Source organism: Sus scrofa, chromosome 14 (assembly GCF_000003025.6).
Source record: "Sus scrofa isolate TJ Tabasco breed Duroc chromosome 14, Sscrofa11.1, whole genome shotgun sequence".
NCBI classification, from domain to species: domain Eukaryota; kingdom Metazoa; phylum Chordata; class Mammalia; order Artiodactyla; family Suidae; genus Sus; species Sus scrofa.
The window spans coordinates 125,010,106-125,029,469 of record NC_010456.5 but is presented as its reverse complement, the minus strand read 5'-3'; the positions used below and the strand labels follow the sequence as shown (position 1 = coordinate 125,029,469).

At 40.5% G+C, this 19,364-nt stretch overlaps 1 protein-coding gene across 12 annotated transcripts in view; it reads left to right on the top strand.

Annotated features, from left to right (window-relative positions):
- Positions 1–19,364, top strand: part of ABLIM1 (actin binding LIM protein 1) — a 348,912-nt gene that overhangs the window by 79,253 nt on the left and 250,295 nt on the right. Inside the window, exon 1 of one of the 12 annotated variants that reach the window (XM_021073368.1) lies at positions 9,665–16,019. The exons of 8 other annotated variants lie outside the window; for them this stretch is intronic. Coding sequence is in view for 2 of the 4 variants with exons in the window: in XM_013983753.2 (XP_013839207.1) it covers positions 18,689–18,722 (34 nt within the window). In the remaining 2 variants the exon portion in view is untranslated. Of the gene's footprint in view, positions 1–9,664; positions 16,020–18,153; positions 18,723–19,364 lie in introns of those variants that run through there. 3 more of the 12 variants (XM_021073380.1, XM_013983753.2, XM_021073378.1) reach the window with 3 other exon arrangements.

Sequence of the window (19,364 nt, the reverse complement as noted above, 5' to 3'; positions counted from 1 at the left end):
GGGCATGTCAGTATACACTTTACTGACTTTTTCTATGAAGAAAATCCACAGATTTCTCTAGGGATAAAGATGTAGTGCACCGACTCTGAAAAAGAGTCAAGCTTACTCTAGTGCTAAGCATGAGCATCTCCTGTGAGAACCTGTAGAGGGTGGTGGTGGACCACACCCCCAGCCCACGTTTGGAACCTCTGAGCTCTGCTTGAATGAGTGACCTGATAAACTCTTTTAACTGAATATCTTATTTGCACAGAACATAATTAAACTAAGATCACATTCAACCAGCACTTAGAGAATGTGTAATGTGTAAAGCACAGACCAGGTACTCTGGCAGCAACGAAGATGACTAAACCCTGAACGGCTTAGGTGTTTCTGAGGGCAACATTCTTATCATCTTTAAGAGCATCTTTAAGAGCATGGACTTAAGAGGAGACAGTGTGTACTAGGACCCTGGTGCTGCCTCTGTAGGCAATGGGACCTTAGGGGAGGTGGTTTCATCTTTATCAATCTTTGGTTTCTCATCTGTAAAATGGGTACAATAATACCTACCACTCTTCTGGAAGACACACATAGAGACAAGCAGTTCTAGAATGTAAATGTGCTATAATCGAGGTTAAATGCTATAGCAGCAAAAGGTAGAGTGATGAATTTAGACTGAGATTAGAAGGAACAGCTTCAAGGAAGAAGCTTTGAGCTGTGTGTGGAAGGCAAGTAAAATTCTTTTAATCATTGGGTGGAGAGTATATTATGTGAAGGGCTATGAAGGGCATTTCAGGCTGAAGGAACAAATAATTTTATTTTGTGTATTTATTTCCAAGTTTATAAACTCATAGTCCTGTTTCACAAAGCCTATTTCATCTATCATAGCTATTAAATTTTACCCTGTATAAATTCTACATAGTAGAATTTCCCTTTTAGTGTTTACAAACATCTAAATTAGTTTATCTAGATACTCCTGAAATTGATGTATCTAAGTTCTATTAAAAAAATCAAGAGTGCCTGTCGTGGCACAGCGGAAACGAATCTGACTAGGAACCATGAGGTTGCGGGTTTGATCCCTGGCCTCTCTCAGTGGGTTAAGGATCCAGCGTTGCCCTGAGCTGTGGTGTAGGTCACAGACATGGCTGGGATCCTGCACTGCTGTGGTTGTGGCATAGGCTGGCAGCTGTAGCTCCGATTGGACCCCTAGCGTGGGAACTTCCATGTGCCGCGGGTGTCACCCTAAAAAGCAAAAAACCCCCAAACAAACAAAAAACAACAACAAAGAAACCTAAGTTTTCTATTAAAAAAAATCAACAAATGAAACAATTATTTGAATATCATTATTTTTAAGAACACTTATTTGAGGATTTCTGAATTCCAAGTAAGCAAAAGTGTATTTTAATTAGTGGAGTGATTTATTATTTATATGAACACTTTTGGTGGTACTGACTATTATACCATTTTAAAGTGTTGTTATTCTTACTCATGTTTTGCTCAATGTATAGTCATGATAGACCATTGGTGAAAGATAAGAAGCCTAAAAAACATTGATTTGATAAAATATAAATGAATCATTTTTATTGTTAACATTTTAAAAAATTCTGCAAACTCTTATTCTCAAGTTGATCTTTGACCATATTCATAAGTTTCACTCATAAGTAAAATTATTCTGTTAAGTCATTGGAATATCTATGGTATTTCAAAAGCCCATGTTTTAGAAGGATAATATATTAGTGATTATCTGCAATTTGTCTTTTTGATTAATAGCAATAAAGATTTTGCTCACTTATAATGTGGTATTTAAGAGAGAGAAAATCTTGGAAATGGCAGACTGAAATCTTATTGTTTTAGCTTATCTTTCAAAAAATTATAATAAAAGTGACCAAAACCAGCCAGTTGAATGTTTAAGCTTAAATATTAGAATTCTAAGCATCTATCCGATCATGTTGCCTTAATAGAAAATTAAGTCAGTGTACACTTTTTCTTCGGCATGCATTTGAAGATTTCTGTCATTAAAAAATACCAAAAAATAGTGTAATGAGCCTCACCTACCCATCATCTGTTTTCAATTAATAACACTTTGGCATTCTTGTTTGATCTAAACTTCCACTCTATTATTTTTTAAAGATATAATTGGCATATGTTGAAATGTACTGATCTTAGATGTATAATTTTTAGAAATGGGTATATCCACATAATCCATACTTCTGTCACAATATTGAATATTCCACATCTCCAGATGTTCCCATGTGTTCCTTGTCAGTGAACCCCCAGACAACCTCAATTCTAAATGGATTTGCCCATTCTAGAACCTCACATAAAGGATTCATAAAGAGCAAAACTCCTTTTGCTCAGCTTAAGGTCTGTGTGATTCATCCATGTCCTTGTGCATTGAAGTATTTCATTCCTTTTCATCACTGAGTAGTATTCCACTGCATAGCTATACCACAGTTTGTTTATTCATACTGTTGACAGACATTTCACTTGTTTATAATTTTTGGCTAATATGAATTTGCTAATATGGAGTAATCTGAAAATACCTGGAAAAGTCATTTTGTGGATTTATGTTTTTATTTCTTTTTGAATAAGCATCTAGATGCTAGGCTCAAGGGGAGGTATACGTTTATAAGAAAATGTCAAACCTTTTTCCCAATTTGTTGTGCTACCTTATATTCTCACTAACAACGTATTAGGGTTTCAGTTGTTTTATATCCTCATCAACAATTAGTATTTTCATTTGGTAGAGTGGCATCTTCCTGTGATTTTAGTTTGCATTTCTGTGATGGCTAAATTTTTAATAACTTTTTCATATGCTTAGTGGGAATTTGCATATCTTTCTTTGTGAAGTGCCTATTCAAGTCTTTTTTTCTCCCACTATTAAGTTGTGTTGTTTATGTTATTGAGTTGTAGAACTTTCTAAAAATATATTCTGAATGCAAATTCTTTGTCTACTTTATGTTTTGCAATTTTTTTTCCCAGACCGAGATTTGCCTATTTATTTTCTTAACAATGTATCTTAATGAATAGAGGTTTTAACTTCAATAAGTTTAATTAATCAATTTTTATGGTTTGTATTTTTTGGTATCCTATCTGTTCAAGATATCTTTGCCTAATCCCAGAGAACAGAGGTGCTCTATGTTTCCTTCTAAAAGCTTTATAGGTTTAGGATTTTACGTTTACATCTGTCATTCATCTCAAAACAATTTGTGTGTGTGCTGTGAGGGAGGGTTGAGGTTCACTGGTTTCCCCCCATGGATCTCCACCTGTTTCAGTTGTTGAAAGGACCCCTTTCCTGGTTGAATTGCATTGAGATCTCTATAGAAAGCCAATTGATCATGTAAGCATGGATCTCTTTCCGGAATTTCTATTCTGGTTCATTGATAAATTTGTCCTTCATTATGCCAGTACCACACTGTCTTGACTCCTGTAGCTTTATAGAAAGTCTTCTTAAGTCTTTCATCTTTGTTCTTTTTCAAGATTGTTTTGGTGTTCCTAGGCTCTTATGTTCCCATGTTTACTTTAAAATTGGTTTAGACAGGATATATTTCTGCATTGCTTTAGGTTTCCTTTAATATATCTCAGCAACTATTTATAGTGTTTTGTGTAGAACAGCCTTTTTTTTTTTCCTTTTTTTCTTTTTAGGGCTGCCCTCGCAGCATATGGAGGTTCCCAGGATAGGAATTGAATTGGAGCTGGCCTACACCACAGCACAGCAACACCAGATCCTTAACTGACTGAGTGACACCAGGGATTGAACCCGCAACCTCATCATTCCTAAATTCAGATTCGTTTCTGCTGCGCCATAATGGGAACTCCTAGAGCACCTTTTTCAGTGAAGTTTCACAGGAGAACTAGTCCCAATATCCTAATGCATTCTTCACATATAATGTATTAACTTACTGTGTATGCATCTAGAAATGTATTAGGGTATCACTTACATGTGGAATCTGAAAAAAAAAACGTGAAACTCATAGAAATAGTGGGTAGAAGAGTGGTTGCTGGTGGCGAGGAAATAGAGAGAGGTTGGTAAAAAGGTATTAACTTTCAGTGATAAGATTAAGTTCTGAGGATCTAATGTATAGCAGGGTGACTGTAGTTGGTAATACCGTGTTGTAAAATAGTTTGCCGAGAGAGAAGATCTTAAACTACCCACCTCACACACACACACACACACACACACACACGCACACGCACACATACACACACACACAAAAGGTAACTATGAGGTGATATATTAATTAACGTTGGAGTGGGAATCCTTTCACAGTGTGTGTTTATATCAAACCATCCCATTGTACATGTTACGCATCTTCCAGTTTTAGTTGTCAGTGATACCTCAGTACAGCTGGGAATAGAAATGTATTAGCTTGGTAGAATTCTTAGGTGGAATTAAGAATATAATCACTGAAATAATTCTTTGCATAATTCTGTCATGGAGCTGGGCAGTATCTTGCCATACAAAGTACGACATCCCGAGCAGTTTATTGACATTGATTCAGCCAAGATATAGAGCAGGTGTATCACCACAGGATCCCTTGTGTTGCCCTTTTATAGCAGGTATAATTGTTTTAAAAGTTTATTTTTACTTCTGCCGGATACCACTACAATTCAAAAATAATATGTTTAATATTTGCATTTCTTTCAACAATGTCTCTTAACTAGTAACTTTAGCACTCACTTCCAGAGTTTTAATAGTTTTAAATATGTTGGCTGTCTCTATCACTCTAAATAACATGCTTGATCTGATTTTTGATAATGCCCCTTAAGTCCTTATTATGTGAAAGACGAGGTTTTACTCTCTCACCTCACTTTTCTTCTCCTACCCACTTTTTCTGCCTTCTCGCTGCTCTCTCTATACCTGCTTTTACATTGTCAAGATTTATGTTGTAATTCTAACTTTCAGGCTTTCTTGTTTATTATGGATTGATTTTGAGATTGAAAAACTAATAGAAAGCATTTATAACATTAAAATTATGTAGCTATTTTTAACTGCAGAAGCAGGTATGTGATTGGACCTGTAGAGAAAGAATTATTTGGGGTGCTAATTCTATTTTGCTCTAAAAGACTGCTCAAGTGTTATCTAAGCATCATCATCCAAGGGTCCTTTTCCAAAACCCTTTTTTGCTCAAAAATATGTTACTTTTTAGTTTGTTTTATAGTTGCATCATGATTTTCTTATATAGATTTTTAATGTACACAAAACTTTAATCCCAATTCTTCTTTTTTTTTTTTTTTTGCTAAGCAAAATGAATATATTAAAGACATCACTAGGATCTTCCATCTTAATCATACTAACTTGTTGAATGAAAATCTATTTTCTTGAAGATGTGTTCTTGGAACCCTCTGACCATGGTCTAACCATGTTTCTAAATCTGTTGCAGGGCTTTCATTATGGAACAAGCATCACCATCATTTTGTTCTTAAACTCATTCTACATTTTCTTGGAATCTATAGTTTTATGTTTGAGAATTAATTTTTCCTTCTGAGTCAATCTTCAGGTAACTTTTTAGGGTGCACAGGAAGCCAGTGGAATCCTTGCATATCTGAAAAGGTCTTATTTTGCCCACATGCTGGACAGACCTGGTGGAGATGTCCAGATTCAAAGCTATGTTTCCCCCTAAAGGTGGAAGGCTTTGTTCCACTGCCTTCTTGAGTCCAGAGTGGCTGCCACGTCTGATAGCAGCTTGATTCCTTTTCCTTTCTTGGTAACATAATTTGGTCCCTGATAGTTTTGGGGATCTTCTCTCTATGTTTGGAGGTTGGAAATTCTACCATGATATGTCTTGCTGATTGTCCTTTTTTCTTCATTCTATTCAGCACTGGGTTTGCCCTTTCAGAGTGAGGACCTGTGTCTTTCTTTAGGTATGGGGAATTTTCTTTTATTACTTTCTTCCCTCTTCTCTGCCCTCTCTTTCTGAGACTCCTAATGAAATGGATGCTGGGCATTCTCCATCTCTTTTAATTCTTCTTTCGTATTTTCAATCTCTTTTTTATTTTGTTTCGGCCTTCTTGGAAATATTCTTGACATGTTCTTCTAGGCTGCCTATTGAATTTCTTTTTATTTTCCCAATAATTTCTAATTTCCCAAAATTCTCTTTTCGCTGATTGATCCTTTAATCTTTTCTCATCTTTATTTCATGGACACCGTATGTTCTCAGATAACTTAGAGGACATGAATTGAATTTGAATTTTTATTTTGATCATCTGTTGTATGAATTATTTGTATTCTCTAGAATCATGTGTTTATGTTTTCATCTTGGTCCCATTTTGTGCTGTTTGTTTTCCCTCAAATGTCTAGTGATTCTTAGTTGTTTCTTCATATGCAATAATAGGTTAATAAGGAAATTTCTTTCTTTCTTTTTTTTTTTTTTTTTTTTTGTCTTTTTGCCATTTCTTGGGCAGCTCCTGCGGCATATGGAGATTCCCAGGCTAGGGGTCCAATCGGAGCTGTAGCCACCGGCCTACGCCAGAGCCACAGCAATGCGGGATCCGAGCCGCGTCTGCAACCTACACCACAGCTCACGGCAACACCGGATTGTTAACCCACTGAGCATGGGCATGGGCCGAACCCGCAACCTCATGGTTCCTAGTTGGATTCGTTAACCACTGCGCCACGATGGGAACTCCAAGGAAATTTCTATTTGGGGGATTAATTTTTCCTCCTGCTTCCTTGCTGGTGTCATTTTCCTTTATAACTGCATTGTTCTGTGTGTACAAGAGGTCTCTCAAATGTAATCTTTGATACATTAGTAATGTATTGATATAAAATAAGATGTACTTTATTTTTTTAAGTTTTACTTACCGATCATATATCAAACAAAATGACAAAATAATCTTTCGAAACCCCAAGGAAGATTATGGAATTTTATAATAATACGGAAAGGTTTGGAGATTCAAGTTTAAAGATGGATGATGCAAGGAATAGCAGAATTACTAAAATGGAAAATTAGAGCAGTCTAAATTGTCAAGGTTTATTAGACTAATTGATTGTGGGCTTTCATTTTAATAGCAAACGTCACTCTCATGTTAGTCTTTCTCTGTTCCTATGGTATCATGGTTTAGATGCCTGTGAACCAGTAACATCTAATTTGCTGTTAGAAGCTGTTTGCACATACCCTGTGTGGAACCAGCACCTCCTGACACGCCCTCTCCGTGTGGTTTTCCTCCCTCCCACTCACTGACATTTGTTGGTGCTGCCGCAGGGGGCTGAGTGGGCCGGCCTGGGGCTGGCTCTCACCTCCTGGCTCTCCTGCTGCATAGGACACCTGTCTGGGATGCCCAGTGCCAGCTCCCAGGACTCAGCACCTCATCACTCAGGAGCATGTGCCTCCAGGCACTGGAGGCCTTGCAAGCTGCCAGTTCTTTCCAGTTGGTACTTTTTAGTGGTACGTGTTCATATCTCAGACTTACGCTGTTAGAAGTGCCATTTAAATTTTGTTAAAAACCCACCTCCATGTGACCTCACCTGAACTTGTGATGAGTGGGGGCAGGGAAGAAGCTAGGCTGAGTAGACCTGGAAGCTCTGATATGGAACTTGCTCCTCTTCCTTCTCCCTCCAGAGTGCTCTGAGTCCTGGCTCTGAGAGATTCCAATCATTGCACATTCTTGTCCTTTTTTTATTATTTTTTAATTTTTTTATTACTCAAATGAATTTATCACATCTTTGAGAAGGCCTCAGCACAGCCCTTGGGCTTAGGTGACAACGGAAGAAAAGATCCATTCTGTATCTGCTATGAGTTGAATTGTCTCCTCCCCAAATGCATGTATTGAAGCCCTACCCTCTCCTCGCCCTGCCCCAGGACCTCAGACTGTAAGTGTATTTGAGATAAGGCCTTCAAAGATGTAATTAAATTAAAATGGGCTAGTTAGAGCAGGTCCTCAACTAATATGACTGGTGTCCTTATAAGAAGAGGACATTTGCATACAGAGGAAGAGAGAAAGAGGAGACATATATGCACACAGTGGGCTGAGCTGTGAGGGAGCAGCAAGAGGGTGGCTGTCGGCAAGCCGAGGAGAGATGCCTCAGAAGCTGTACCTGCCAAAACCTTGACCTTGAACTTCCAGCCTCTAGAACCTTGAGAAAATACATTTCTGCTGTTTTGAGAACCTTCTGTTGTTTAAGCCACCCCCATCTTTAGTATTTTTGTTGCAACAGCCTTCACAAACTAACAGAATTTTTATTCAACAAATCCTGACTCTTCCCCTGCTGCTCTTGGGGACAGAGGAAGAAGGCATTCATTCTGGCTTGGGTATGTAGTCCTGATCACTTGATTCTGTGTGTCTTTGATTTATGACACTGGTGCTATCAAGGAATGATTGCCACTCATCTTTCTGAGTTCTAAACTATTTGGATATCAAACTTGGATGGAAAGCTAGGGAGGGACATCAGGGAGGCTGTAATTAGGAGAATTTCACAGGTGTGCAAGAATATCATTGTGTAGGATGAGAGCTGAGATATACTGATAAGGGCCAGTTGCTACAAGTGATGGCAGTGAAAAGCTGGAAGTTCTGGTTTGCCAAAAAATCTGACACCCTAATAAAGATCTTAACTTTAGAGATTAAAATTTGAAGTCCCTTGGTTGGGCAAAGCTTAATAAATGGAAACCTTTCTTTTCATTTTTATATGTTTCCACCCACCTCTTCAATGCCATCATTATCCTTGGTATCTCTAGCAGCAGAATTCTTTAACTCAAAATACTCAAATCCTGATGGATTTGGTTCTGACCTAAGTCTCAGGTTGTGGACTCTACCTCGTTCATTCACCATTTCTATGTCTAAGTTTTCTTCACCTAAGAAGAGAGAGAATTACTGCTCCCTACTTGACAGAGATGTGATTTTGATGGTGTAGGTATCAATTTTGAGAAAGAGAGTGGAGTTCAGAAAGGCCGTTTTCCCCACTGAACTTGGATGTGAGAAAGTGATGTAGCCTATTTTAGCTTCAGTTCCCTCATCTGTAAAATGGACATGGTAATAATTGCAAGAGTACTGTGAGGATTCAGCAAGAACATATGGAAAGCACCTTGCATCAATCCTTGAATATTTAAGAGCTTAATATATGTTAGCCATTCATCATGATTGTGGTGATGACATCACTAACAAGAGGCAATTTCACTGCTCTTGATGTCCTTCTGACATATTGTTATGACCCATGAAAGGAACATCTGCTTTAAGACTCAGGTTGGTTAAAACCATCTAAGACGAGGGGTCTAGGATTTAGGAAACTGTATGGAGGTATAAGTGCAGAATGAGGTCTTTTTCCTTTAACCTATATGCTAAAATCTCAGGGTATGGCAAAAAGCAGCCTTTCACCAACTTTTATATGCATATAAATTCCCTGGAGATCTTGTTAAAAGGCAGATTCCGATCTGGTAGGTGGGAGTGGGGTTGGGGTTGGGTGTTGAGATTCTTTCTTTCTTTCTTTCTTTCTTTCTTTCTTTCTTTCTTTCTTTCTTTCTTTCTTTCTTTCTTTCTTTCTTTCTTTCTTTCTTTCTTTCTTTCTTTTGTCTTTTTAGGGCGGCACCCACAGCATGTGGAAGTTCCCAGGCTAGGGGTTGAATCAGAGCTACAGCTGCCAGCCTATGCCACAGCCACAGCAACACAGGATCTGAGCCACGTCTGTGACCTACACCACGGCTCACGGCAGCACTGGATCCTTAACCCACTGAGCGAGGCGGGGGATGGAATACGAGTTGGGCTTATTACCCCTGAGCCATGATGGGAACTCTGGATTCTGCACTTCTAACAAGTTCCTGGATGATGGTGCGGCGTCTGCTCCAGCTTGGCCCTGGAGTGGGTGGTGGAGCTGACTGTGATCCCAATTCACTTGTCAATTTCATTTTTTTAAATCCAATAATAACCAATTATTATTTTCTATTGCTTTGCATTCAACTTCAGAACAATTTTGTTTTCATTTTTCATCTTAAATTGACAGGGCTCTTACTGCTTTCCCATCCCTGGTCTCTCTGTCTGGTGCTTAAATAATGCCTTTTTAAGAAAACAAAATAAGACCAACAATGACTAATATTTATATAAAGGTTTCTATGTGCCAGGAACTGTTTACTGAAATTCTTGCGACACCTGGTAAGGTAGGCGTGTTAATTATCCACATCTTACAGGTGAGAAAGCTGCGGCAGGTAAAGCTAAAATAACTTCCTTAGATGCTCACATAGTGCATGGGAACTAGGATTATTTTAGGAGTCTATTTAAAGGAGCCTTTTGTAAATCAGAGACCCTGGGGAGAGCTGGAACAGTCCAGTCTAAGGTATAAGTTTTTGTTACTCATCATTTGGTTTCATCATTTTTTACGAAATGGGGACCCCACCCTCCTAGAGGCAGCAATGGTGGTATTTATGCAGAATGCAACCCCAGACTAACTGTGGAGGCTGGTTAAGTCTGGTATCATGATGAGTACCTAGCATGACCCTGGGGCAAGACCTCAGACAGGGAGCTCAGCTGTGGTTTGCAAAGGAACAAAGATCCCAGCAAGCAGGACAGATCCTGCTTCCATTCTGATTTGAGTGTAAATTCAACTTTTGTCAAGCAAAGATTTTTAAATTGATTTATGGTCAACTTCGGAAGGTTTTTATTTTTTGTTGTAAATTGGCAGGGCCCTTGCTACTTTTCTGCCCCCAGTCTCTCAATCTAGCACTTTAAAATGTTGAGGGTATTTCTCACTGTGGCGCGGTGGGATTGGCGGCGTCACTGCAGCGCTAGAATGCGGGTTTGATCCCTGGTCTAGTACAGTAGTTTAAAGGAGCTGATGTTGTTGCAGCTGCCATGTAGGTCACAACTGTGGCTCGGATCTGATCCCTGGCCCAGGAACTCCATATGCTGTGGGGTGGCCAGAAAAAAGAAAAGAAAAGAAATGAAACAAACAAAAATGTTAAGAGTAGGAATAAGACCACTGGAGCACCTGCAAGCCTGCCTTGTGGTTGTGGGCTGTTCTGAAAGAGCTGTTGTAGATGGACCTGAACATGTTCTGCATGAGGCCAGGGGACGTGGTCTTCAGGAGCTGTGGCTGCCACATCTTGTGGAAGTGCTCATACGTTGCTCAGAGCCCATGGTCAGTTGTAAAGCTGTCTTACTCTGGGACCTAGGACTAGCCACTAACCATCCCTAGTCTTCATTTTCGTCTTTTCTAAAATGAAAGGATTTGGGACACAACCCAAATGTCCATTGACAGGTGATTGGATTAGCAAGATATGGTATACATACACAATGGAATACTACTCAGCCATAAAAAAGAACGTCATAATGCCATTTGCAGCAACATGGGTGGAACTAGAGTCTCTCACACTTAGTGAAGTTAAGTCAGAAAGAGAAAGACAAATGCCATATGATATCACTTATATCTGTAATCTAATATAGAGCACAAATGAACCTTTCCACAGAAAAGAAAATCATGGACTTGGAGAATAGACTTGTGGTTGCCAAGAGGGAGGGGGAGGGAGTGTGGTGGATGGGGAGCTTGGGGTTAATAGATGCAAACTATGGACTTTGGACTGGATGAGCAATGAGATCTTGCTGTGTAGCACTGGGAACTATGTCTGGTCACTTATGGAGCATGACAATGTGAGAAAATAGAATGTATACATGTATATGCAACTGGGTCACCATGCTGTACAGTAGAAAAAAAAATATATTGGGGAAATAATTTAACAAAAAAAGGAAAAAAAATTAATAGACAATAAAAAAATAAAAGAAAAAATAAAAGAAAATGAAAGGATGGGACAGGATGGGAACTTTTCAAAATGCGTATATTTGTTTTTAGCTATGGACCCCTTTCTTCAAATAAAGGCTCCTCAGGAAGCCCAGAAAATAAAATAGATGAGCTGAAACTTCTCTGGTGGAAGTTGGGGTGAAGCCAGAGTCAACCCCTCTCCTTTAATCCCTCACCAGTCCCTGCGAAGCCTCCTTCTGTGTCTGAGCTTAAAAACCAGCGGACTAGGTGATCTGCAGGCTCCCTCTAGCTTCCGTCCAGTCTGTGCTATTGCTGGGGAGGAGTATTTGATTGCTAAAGGCAATTTTGTGCTTGACCTCATTGCTAGGTTACTAGAAACCCTAAAAAGGTTTAGCAAGACATCCTCAGTATTGACTTATTTTGAAAGGTTTTAAGGCATGTTGTTACTTTTTTTTTTTCTGTACCATAAAACACACCTTAAACTAGACTTATCCTCTTGAATTTGGAACAGTGTAGGAAGATTTTTTTTTGTTTTTTGATTTTTGACCAAGTTTATAAAGTTGTGATGTAAAGAGTTACAGACTAGCCCAATTCCCTTTGCTAAAGTAAACAAATGATCTCAGAAAAGATGAGACTTGGGAGCTGGCAGAGACAAAATATTAAGATTTTCAAAAGTCAATAGGGAAGTCTTTGGAACAATTAGTTTGCATGAGACCATAAATAAATGGTTGTTTTATGTTCTAAAATTAGGTTATGATGATGGTTGTGCAACTATAACTATAATAAAACTCATTGAATGATTTTTGAAAAATAAGTAAAAGTAAAAATCCAGTGATTTTATTTTTATTTTGTTCTTTGTGTGGGCACATGCTCTTCCATTGAATAAACAAATTAAAATGCAACATTTCCAGGGCAAGTGTGTATTTTCTAGGTGTTTATTCTATTTTCCCACCTTCTACAACAAAAAAGTCCATATAAAATGAAGCCTACTGTGTATCACACAGTCAAAAAATATCCTCCTTTCTTTAGGGGTGAAGCTATATGTAGAATATTTTGCAGTCACTATGGTCATATGCGTCACTTGTGAGCCAAATGGTAATTAACATGGAAATTATAACAATCTAGACTTTAGGGTTTAAATCATGATTTAATTTACTGTGTGACCCTCTGACAATGAAAGAAGGTAGAATTGCTTCATTCTGCAATAATTGTTTTCGTTTTAAACTTCATTGCAGTTTTTTCAAAGGCACAGAAAGATTGTCATACCCCAGTTCCTCCAGTTTATTTGTGCCAAATGAATCATGAAAGGACAATGCCTAAGTTGTCGTTGTTATTTATGGCCGCATCCCATAGTATATGGAATTCCCAGCCAGGGATTGAACCCAAGCCGACCTACACTGTAGCTGTGGCAAAGCCAGATCCTTTAACCCACTGCGCGGGGCCAGGGATGGAATCTGTGCCCCTGCAGCAACCCGAGCCGCAGCAGTCAGATTCTTAACCCACTGCATCACAGCAGGAACTCCAAAAAGGCTGCTGTATTTGTAGGGAGTATGGAATGGTTTTAAATCCCTCTAGCCTAGCCCAGCAGGAGTAAGAGTCAGGGCAGATGAAATGGATAAAAGTGGGAGAGGAGGGAAATGGCACATCCATGATTGCCTGCTTCTTAGCTCTGCATGGGCAATGCAGAAGGTGTCCGATGGCAACCCCTAAGTACACTCTGCTTCTCATCAGTCCCCCTTTATTTGAAAAGGTTCACAGACATAACAGCATTGATCCTGGGTGGTAGCTGCCACGGATTCTCTCTGCAGAGTGATGTGGAGAAGGCTCGAGGGTGTTGAGATTCAGCCACCTGATCACAGCTCAGTGATAAACACATATAGACCAGAGTCCAAGTCCCTGCTCCCCTGACCACAAGCTGTGACTTGGAGAAAAATTCTTTCTCCCTAGGCTTAGTTTTCTCATCTCTTAAAGAGGGATTCGTAACACCCTTCTTCCAATGACTTACCTTCGAAGGTTGTTATGAGGAAAACTTGGGAGATGCATGTAAGAAATGTTTATCTTTTTGTCTTGGGGCAGAGTAACTGCTTGAAGAATATTAGCTGCACTTTGGGGTGGTGGAAGCAGGTGTTGGGGGGCAGTATCAAGCAGTGATTAAGATAAGCATAAACTTTAGCTGATGGATTCCCATGTGGCAGCTTGTTTCCATTCAGCTTGTTGTTTGATGTGGGGAATTTGGTTTCTGTGGACTGGAGTGTTCCTCTCAAGTCCTTTTTGGTAAAGTGAGGCCAGAAAAACGAAAAAAAGAAAAGAAAGGAAGAAAGAAAGTGAGAAAGGGAAAAGAAAAAAAGTTGATCGAAAATATGGTTTCCGTCTTTCTTTTATTTCTTACCTCTTCTGATGTAAGTAGAGCAGGTATTATTGGCCCATTCTGCATATTTAGAAGTCATTTTGGTGATCGGCCTAGATCATTGGTGCATTAGCAGTAGGGCCAGGTCAAGATGCAGGGTCTGGTAAGTATTGGATGGCACCTCCAACCTGGGCCTGAGGTTTGGGGAGCAGCCTGCCAGAATGGCTGTCCCCTCACTGCAGCCCTTGCAGAGACAGGCACTACCCATCGGCTAAGTGTCCTTGTGAAGATTAATTCAGGAGACTCTCTTGAAAACAGAATATGACTCAGAAAAGTGATTCTTTTGATGTTGATAATAACTACCTACTTCTCCCATATAGTCTTCAGCATTTAGACTTTTTGCAAAAAGCATCGGCAGCCTTGGACATACTCTTACTTTTTATTGGGCTAAACTCATTTTTTTTGATCATCCCACCATTATTTCAGGCATGGAGATGGCTTTGGCATCCTTTCTGGTTCAACGATTTGCTCTGGGCTGTTTAATATTCTCAAGCGAGTTTTAGCATCCTGGGCATGGTCTCTGACTCAGACTGCTTGTGACCAAGTGCCAGCTGCATCTTCTATTAGTGGAGTTACTTCATCTTTCAGATGGAGATGAGCGTGGTACCTGTCTCAGAGGGTTATAAGAAATCAGTGAGATTTCTGAACTCACTTCATTCAGTACCTGCGGAGAGTGAGTCCTTGGTAAATGTGAGCTGTGAATAGTAATAAGGCTGTTCTATTTGTGGTTTATGAGGCAGAGATATATCAATGACCATAGGTAGCAGGCGTTGATATTATCTCAGTAAAGTCCATAAAATTTCATTTCCAGTCACAAAAACAATGACATGGGATCCACTGTGGAAATCATCAGCAGAAACTGGGTCAAGGAGCACAGAGATAGTGGGTGCTGTGAAGAGCATATCTAGATGAAGCCACCATCGGAGTGCTTTCTGTTTAAGTGGGTGGTGAACTGCAAGTTCTTTTCGTTCTTGAAATTGATCTTTCCCATGCAGTCACATAGCTGAGCTTGGGTTGAGGCCAATTATCTGGGCTTATAACTGAATACCATTGGAACACAAGTTCAAGGGAAATGTGCCTTTCTAGTTAGGGTCTGCAGGGGTCCTCTTCCTAATTGAATATGACCTTTTAAGAAATTTAGTTTCCGTCTTTCCCAATAGAATCATTTTTCTTATGAAATTAAATTTGCTTCAAGTTGCTGTCTCTCCTGCTTAGTTCCAATGATGGGGCCAGGGCCCTGTGCATGGTTTGTTATTAATATCTGCTGTTTTCCACTCTCAGCTCTGCTATAAATTATATTATGGGAGGCTTCATCTCCCGGGCCAGGTCTGTTAGCAGGATCTGCTGCAAGAGGTACCGTTTGCCTAGGACATGCAGCACCTGTGTTCCCAGGTTAGTATCACAGGGACCAGACCTGACTTGCAAACAGAACCAGGCACTGTGGCCTCGTATAGCCATCCAAATAGCAGATCAATGTTGCCGGTCAGAATTCTCCTCCTTATGTGTCCTCTGTGGCCTTGGCAAGATCTTAAATTCCTCTGGCTGGAAGATTTCTCATCTTTGACCCTATGAAGCCAATTATTTCTAAATTCCCTCCTAGCCCTCTGCTTCCTTAGAGTAGTGTTTCCAAACTCTGTTTCGCGGTCAGTGATTATTTGTGCTGGGGTTGGGCGTTCTCTGGTCCATTAAATTTAGGAAATGCCTCCTACTTTATTCTCTCTTAAAGACTGACAAGGCACACACGCTTATCAGTACTTTGAGAAGTCCATGGTTAAGAAACCTGTTGAACAGTGTTTAATGAAGCATTTCTCAAATATAGGTGAATATACAATTTAAGGCATTTTTTATTAATTTCGTGGACTGCCAGTCGTTTTTCGGGGAAGACTTCTGAGGAGCATCATTTGGGAAAGGCTTCTGCTCCATCTTTGGGAGGTGACCGAGTCATTACGTAAGGTAAGAGCACTCAGCAGTAGCTCCAGATTTAGAATGAATTGGAGGAGTACCACTGCTGTTTAATTGGAAAATGGTTGTGGATTTTAAACAGTTTTTATGCAGCTGGCTTCTGGATTCTAATCATTGGCCAAAGTATCAGAAGTCAAATTTGGAGGACCATAACTGGGTCACTTGGCTGTACAGCAGAAATTGATATAACACTGTAAATCAACTATACTTCAATTTAAAAACTTAAAAAAAATGGGAGACCATGACTAGGAAGGAACTACTCTATTGGCTCACTCTTCAAGGTCATAGTTGCCAGGTTAGATTGTGCCCCAGCCCTGCTCCGGACCGTCCTGCCTCATAAAAGGCAAGGAAACCATGCAGATTGCTTTTAAACTAAAATCCTGTTTTAGCCCCAGAAAATAGCTACAGCACTACGTGTGGTTTCTTCTCTCTTTCATTTAAATCAGTTAGGGAATATAATCTGAGATTTCAAGGGAGAAGGAAAAACAACCCACCGGAGTTCCTGTCGTGGCTCAGTGGTTAATGAATCCGACTAGGAACCATGAGGTTGCAGGTTTGATCCCTGGCCTTGCTTGGTGGGCTAAGGATCCAGCGTTGTCGTGAGCTGTGGTGTAGGTCACAGGCGCAGCTCCGACCCAGTGTTGCTGTGGCTCTGGCGTAGGCCAGCGGCTGCAGCTCTGATTCGACCCCTAGCCTGGGAACCTCCATATGCCACGGGAGTGGCCCAAGAAATGGCAAAAGAAAAAAAAAAAAAAAAAAAAAAAAAGAAAAAGAAAAAATAGTGAAAAAAAAAGGCAAAACTAGCTTTCATTACAGTTGAAATGAGGACAATGAGAAACAAAATGCAACTGTAAAAGACTTCTGTTCCATCCTTATGGGAAGAATCCTGAGACACTAACAGAAGCACATCAGGGCTGAACTATGGAATCACTGTCAGGAGAATGCCGGGCATTAGGCGTAATCAGAGGATTTCAATAAATGCGACTGGCCTTTTGGTAGCAGCTAACACATGACAGCTCTGCAGATGCCAAGCATTTTATCAACTAGTGGTCCAGTTGTGATCCTTTGTCTGGCGCCTGGTGCTTTGGCCAACTCAGAAGGACATTATCAGGGGCATGAGGTTCCAGGCGGTGGCCTGGACTCGAGGAAGGGAGGGTGGGGTGACCCAGGAGGCTGGCTGTCTCCAGAGCCATTTCAAAGCAAAACGAAAAAGCCACCCAGATGGAGAAGAGAGTGAGCTGGGAATGTTCAGTTAATCAAGCTTTATATTTAAACAGTGCGATCATGTCATCTTTCCTTTCAATGGGTATTAAATTAATTGATATTAATTTAATGAGACATAACCTACCCATTTTATTAAATTAAGGTGTCAGAATCGGTGTTGGTACTCATAGTCTTTGGGGTGGCAATTAAATGATCTGCCCTCACACTTAAAACAATTCTGCCAGTTTCCTTCTTCCTATAAATGTATTTGAGGCTGGGGATATTTGTCCTCAGTGACTTTCCCCATTTAAACCATGTCTTCATAACATTCCCAGTTCGGGAGTACCTGTTGTGGCTCAGTGGTAACGAACCCGACTAGGATCCATGAGATTGCGGGTTCGATTCCTGGCCTCATTCAGTGGGTTAAGGATTTGCAGCATGGCTGTGAGCTGTGATGTAGGTTGCAGACTCCGCTCAGATCTGGCATTGCTGTGGCTGTGGCGTAGGTCAGCAGCTATAGTGCTGATTCAACCCCTAGCCTGGGAACTTCCATATGCCACAGGTGTGGCTCTAAAAAGCAATAAAATAAAATAAAATAACATTCCCAATTTGCAAAAGCCCTGGTGTTCAAAAGGAACTGGGAGGAAGGTTGGCTTGCAGGTGGCAGGTAATCCAGCCCAGATCGGGCTTTACTGACTCTTTGCTGAGCCTTTCCGATGAGGCCATTGTTTTCAAGCAGCCCGTATCTAATATAAAAGAGCTCAAAGTCTATAACTGTTTTCAGACCAGCATTCTGTCAGGGAGCAACATCCAGAACCATGAGGAACAACCAGGCTGATTGTAGTTAGAGCACTTTTGTTAAATCCCAGTACAAAAAAAAAAAAAAAAAAAAAAAAAAAAAAAAAAAAAAGCGCTAAAAGCCCATCTGGTGAGATGATAATTCATTAAGTGAAAAGAGGAGGCAGGAGGAGGCTTCAAAAAATCAATCCTTTTCTTTCTTTGTCGCCTATGTTTGAGTTATTGTGCAGTCACACTGATCAAAATCTGGGTTCTGAATTGTGCAGTGTGGAAGAATACATTCTGGGCGTGTTTCAATAGTGTCTTCACAGAAGGGACAGTTTTCTGCAGCTGTGGTGTCAGTGGATGGATGTGTTGTTCAGAGTGGCTTTTAGAATCGGTGGGAAGGGGACGGTCAGGGGATGAGGATTCTGCCCTTGAAGGAGCTGGAATCATGCAGGAAACTCCTCATTCTTCCTGTGCTGGCTGGGACACACCCTCTGGGTGGCACACCCCTCGCCGCGTCCAACCCAGCCCACAGACTCGTGGGAAGAAAGCCAGAGCCCAAGCCTTTCCTCCGAGGAGTGGATGCAGCCCTTCCAAGTGCCAGCCACCCCTGGAAGAGAAGCTGAAACCTTCGAGCTTTGTGCCTCTTTACGACCTGGGAACCTGCTGAGCTCATGGACACGCATCACATCCCCAAAGACAACCAAGGTTTGACCATCCATCCATACTGAAAACTTGGCATATGTGCTGTCTGGGGTAGGCTGTGTGTGTAAAGATGAGAAGGGATGCGGAGACTTTCCCTTTGGTTAAAATAGTTGTATGCCTGTTGCATTAACCCTCTATGTGCCTAACACATGTTTGTATAAAATGGTCGTGTATTAACACAGATAACGATATAATGGGATTTAAAAATGGACATGATGGCTTTGTAGCAGGAGTCCAGCTCAATTAAATTAAGTTTAGGTGGGTTGTCTTTTGGAGCACTTTAGAAGGAGTCCTCAGTGCACGTGGGCCAGCATTTGTGACCCGTTTCTGCTCATGCGCTCTCTTCTCCTTTCATCCTCCATCTCCATGACAGCTCCTCTGTGTTAACACAGCTGTGAGATGAATTCTTTCATCTTTCTGTGTTATGATACAGTTTTTATCTCTGTAGATCGGGCACACTGGTGGCTTCGTTTGAGTCAGGGATGCCATCCCTAAAATGCTCCCCTACACTTGTGCTTTATGAGAGAGTTTATTCCGCATCAGGCTGGGTTCAGGAGTGACCTGCCTCACCCTGCACAGCATCCCCAGGGACCGACAGCCAGTGCCACAGTTCATGGGCATCCCAGCGTGATTTCAAAGGCTGCT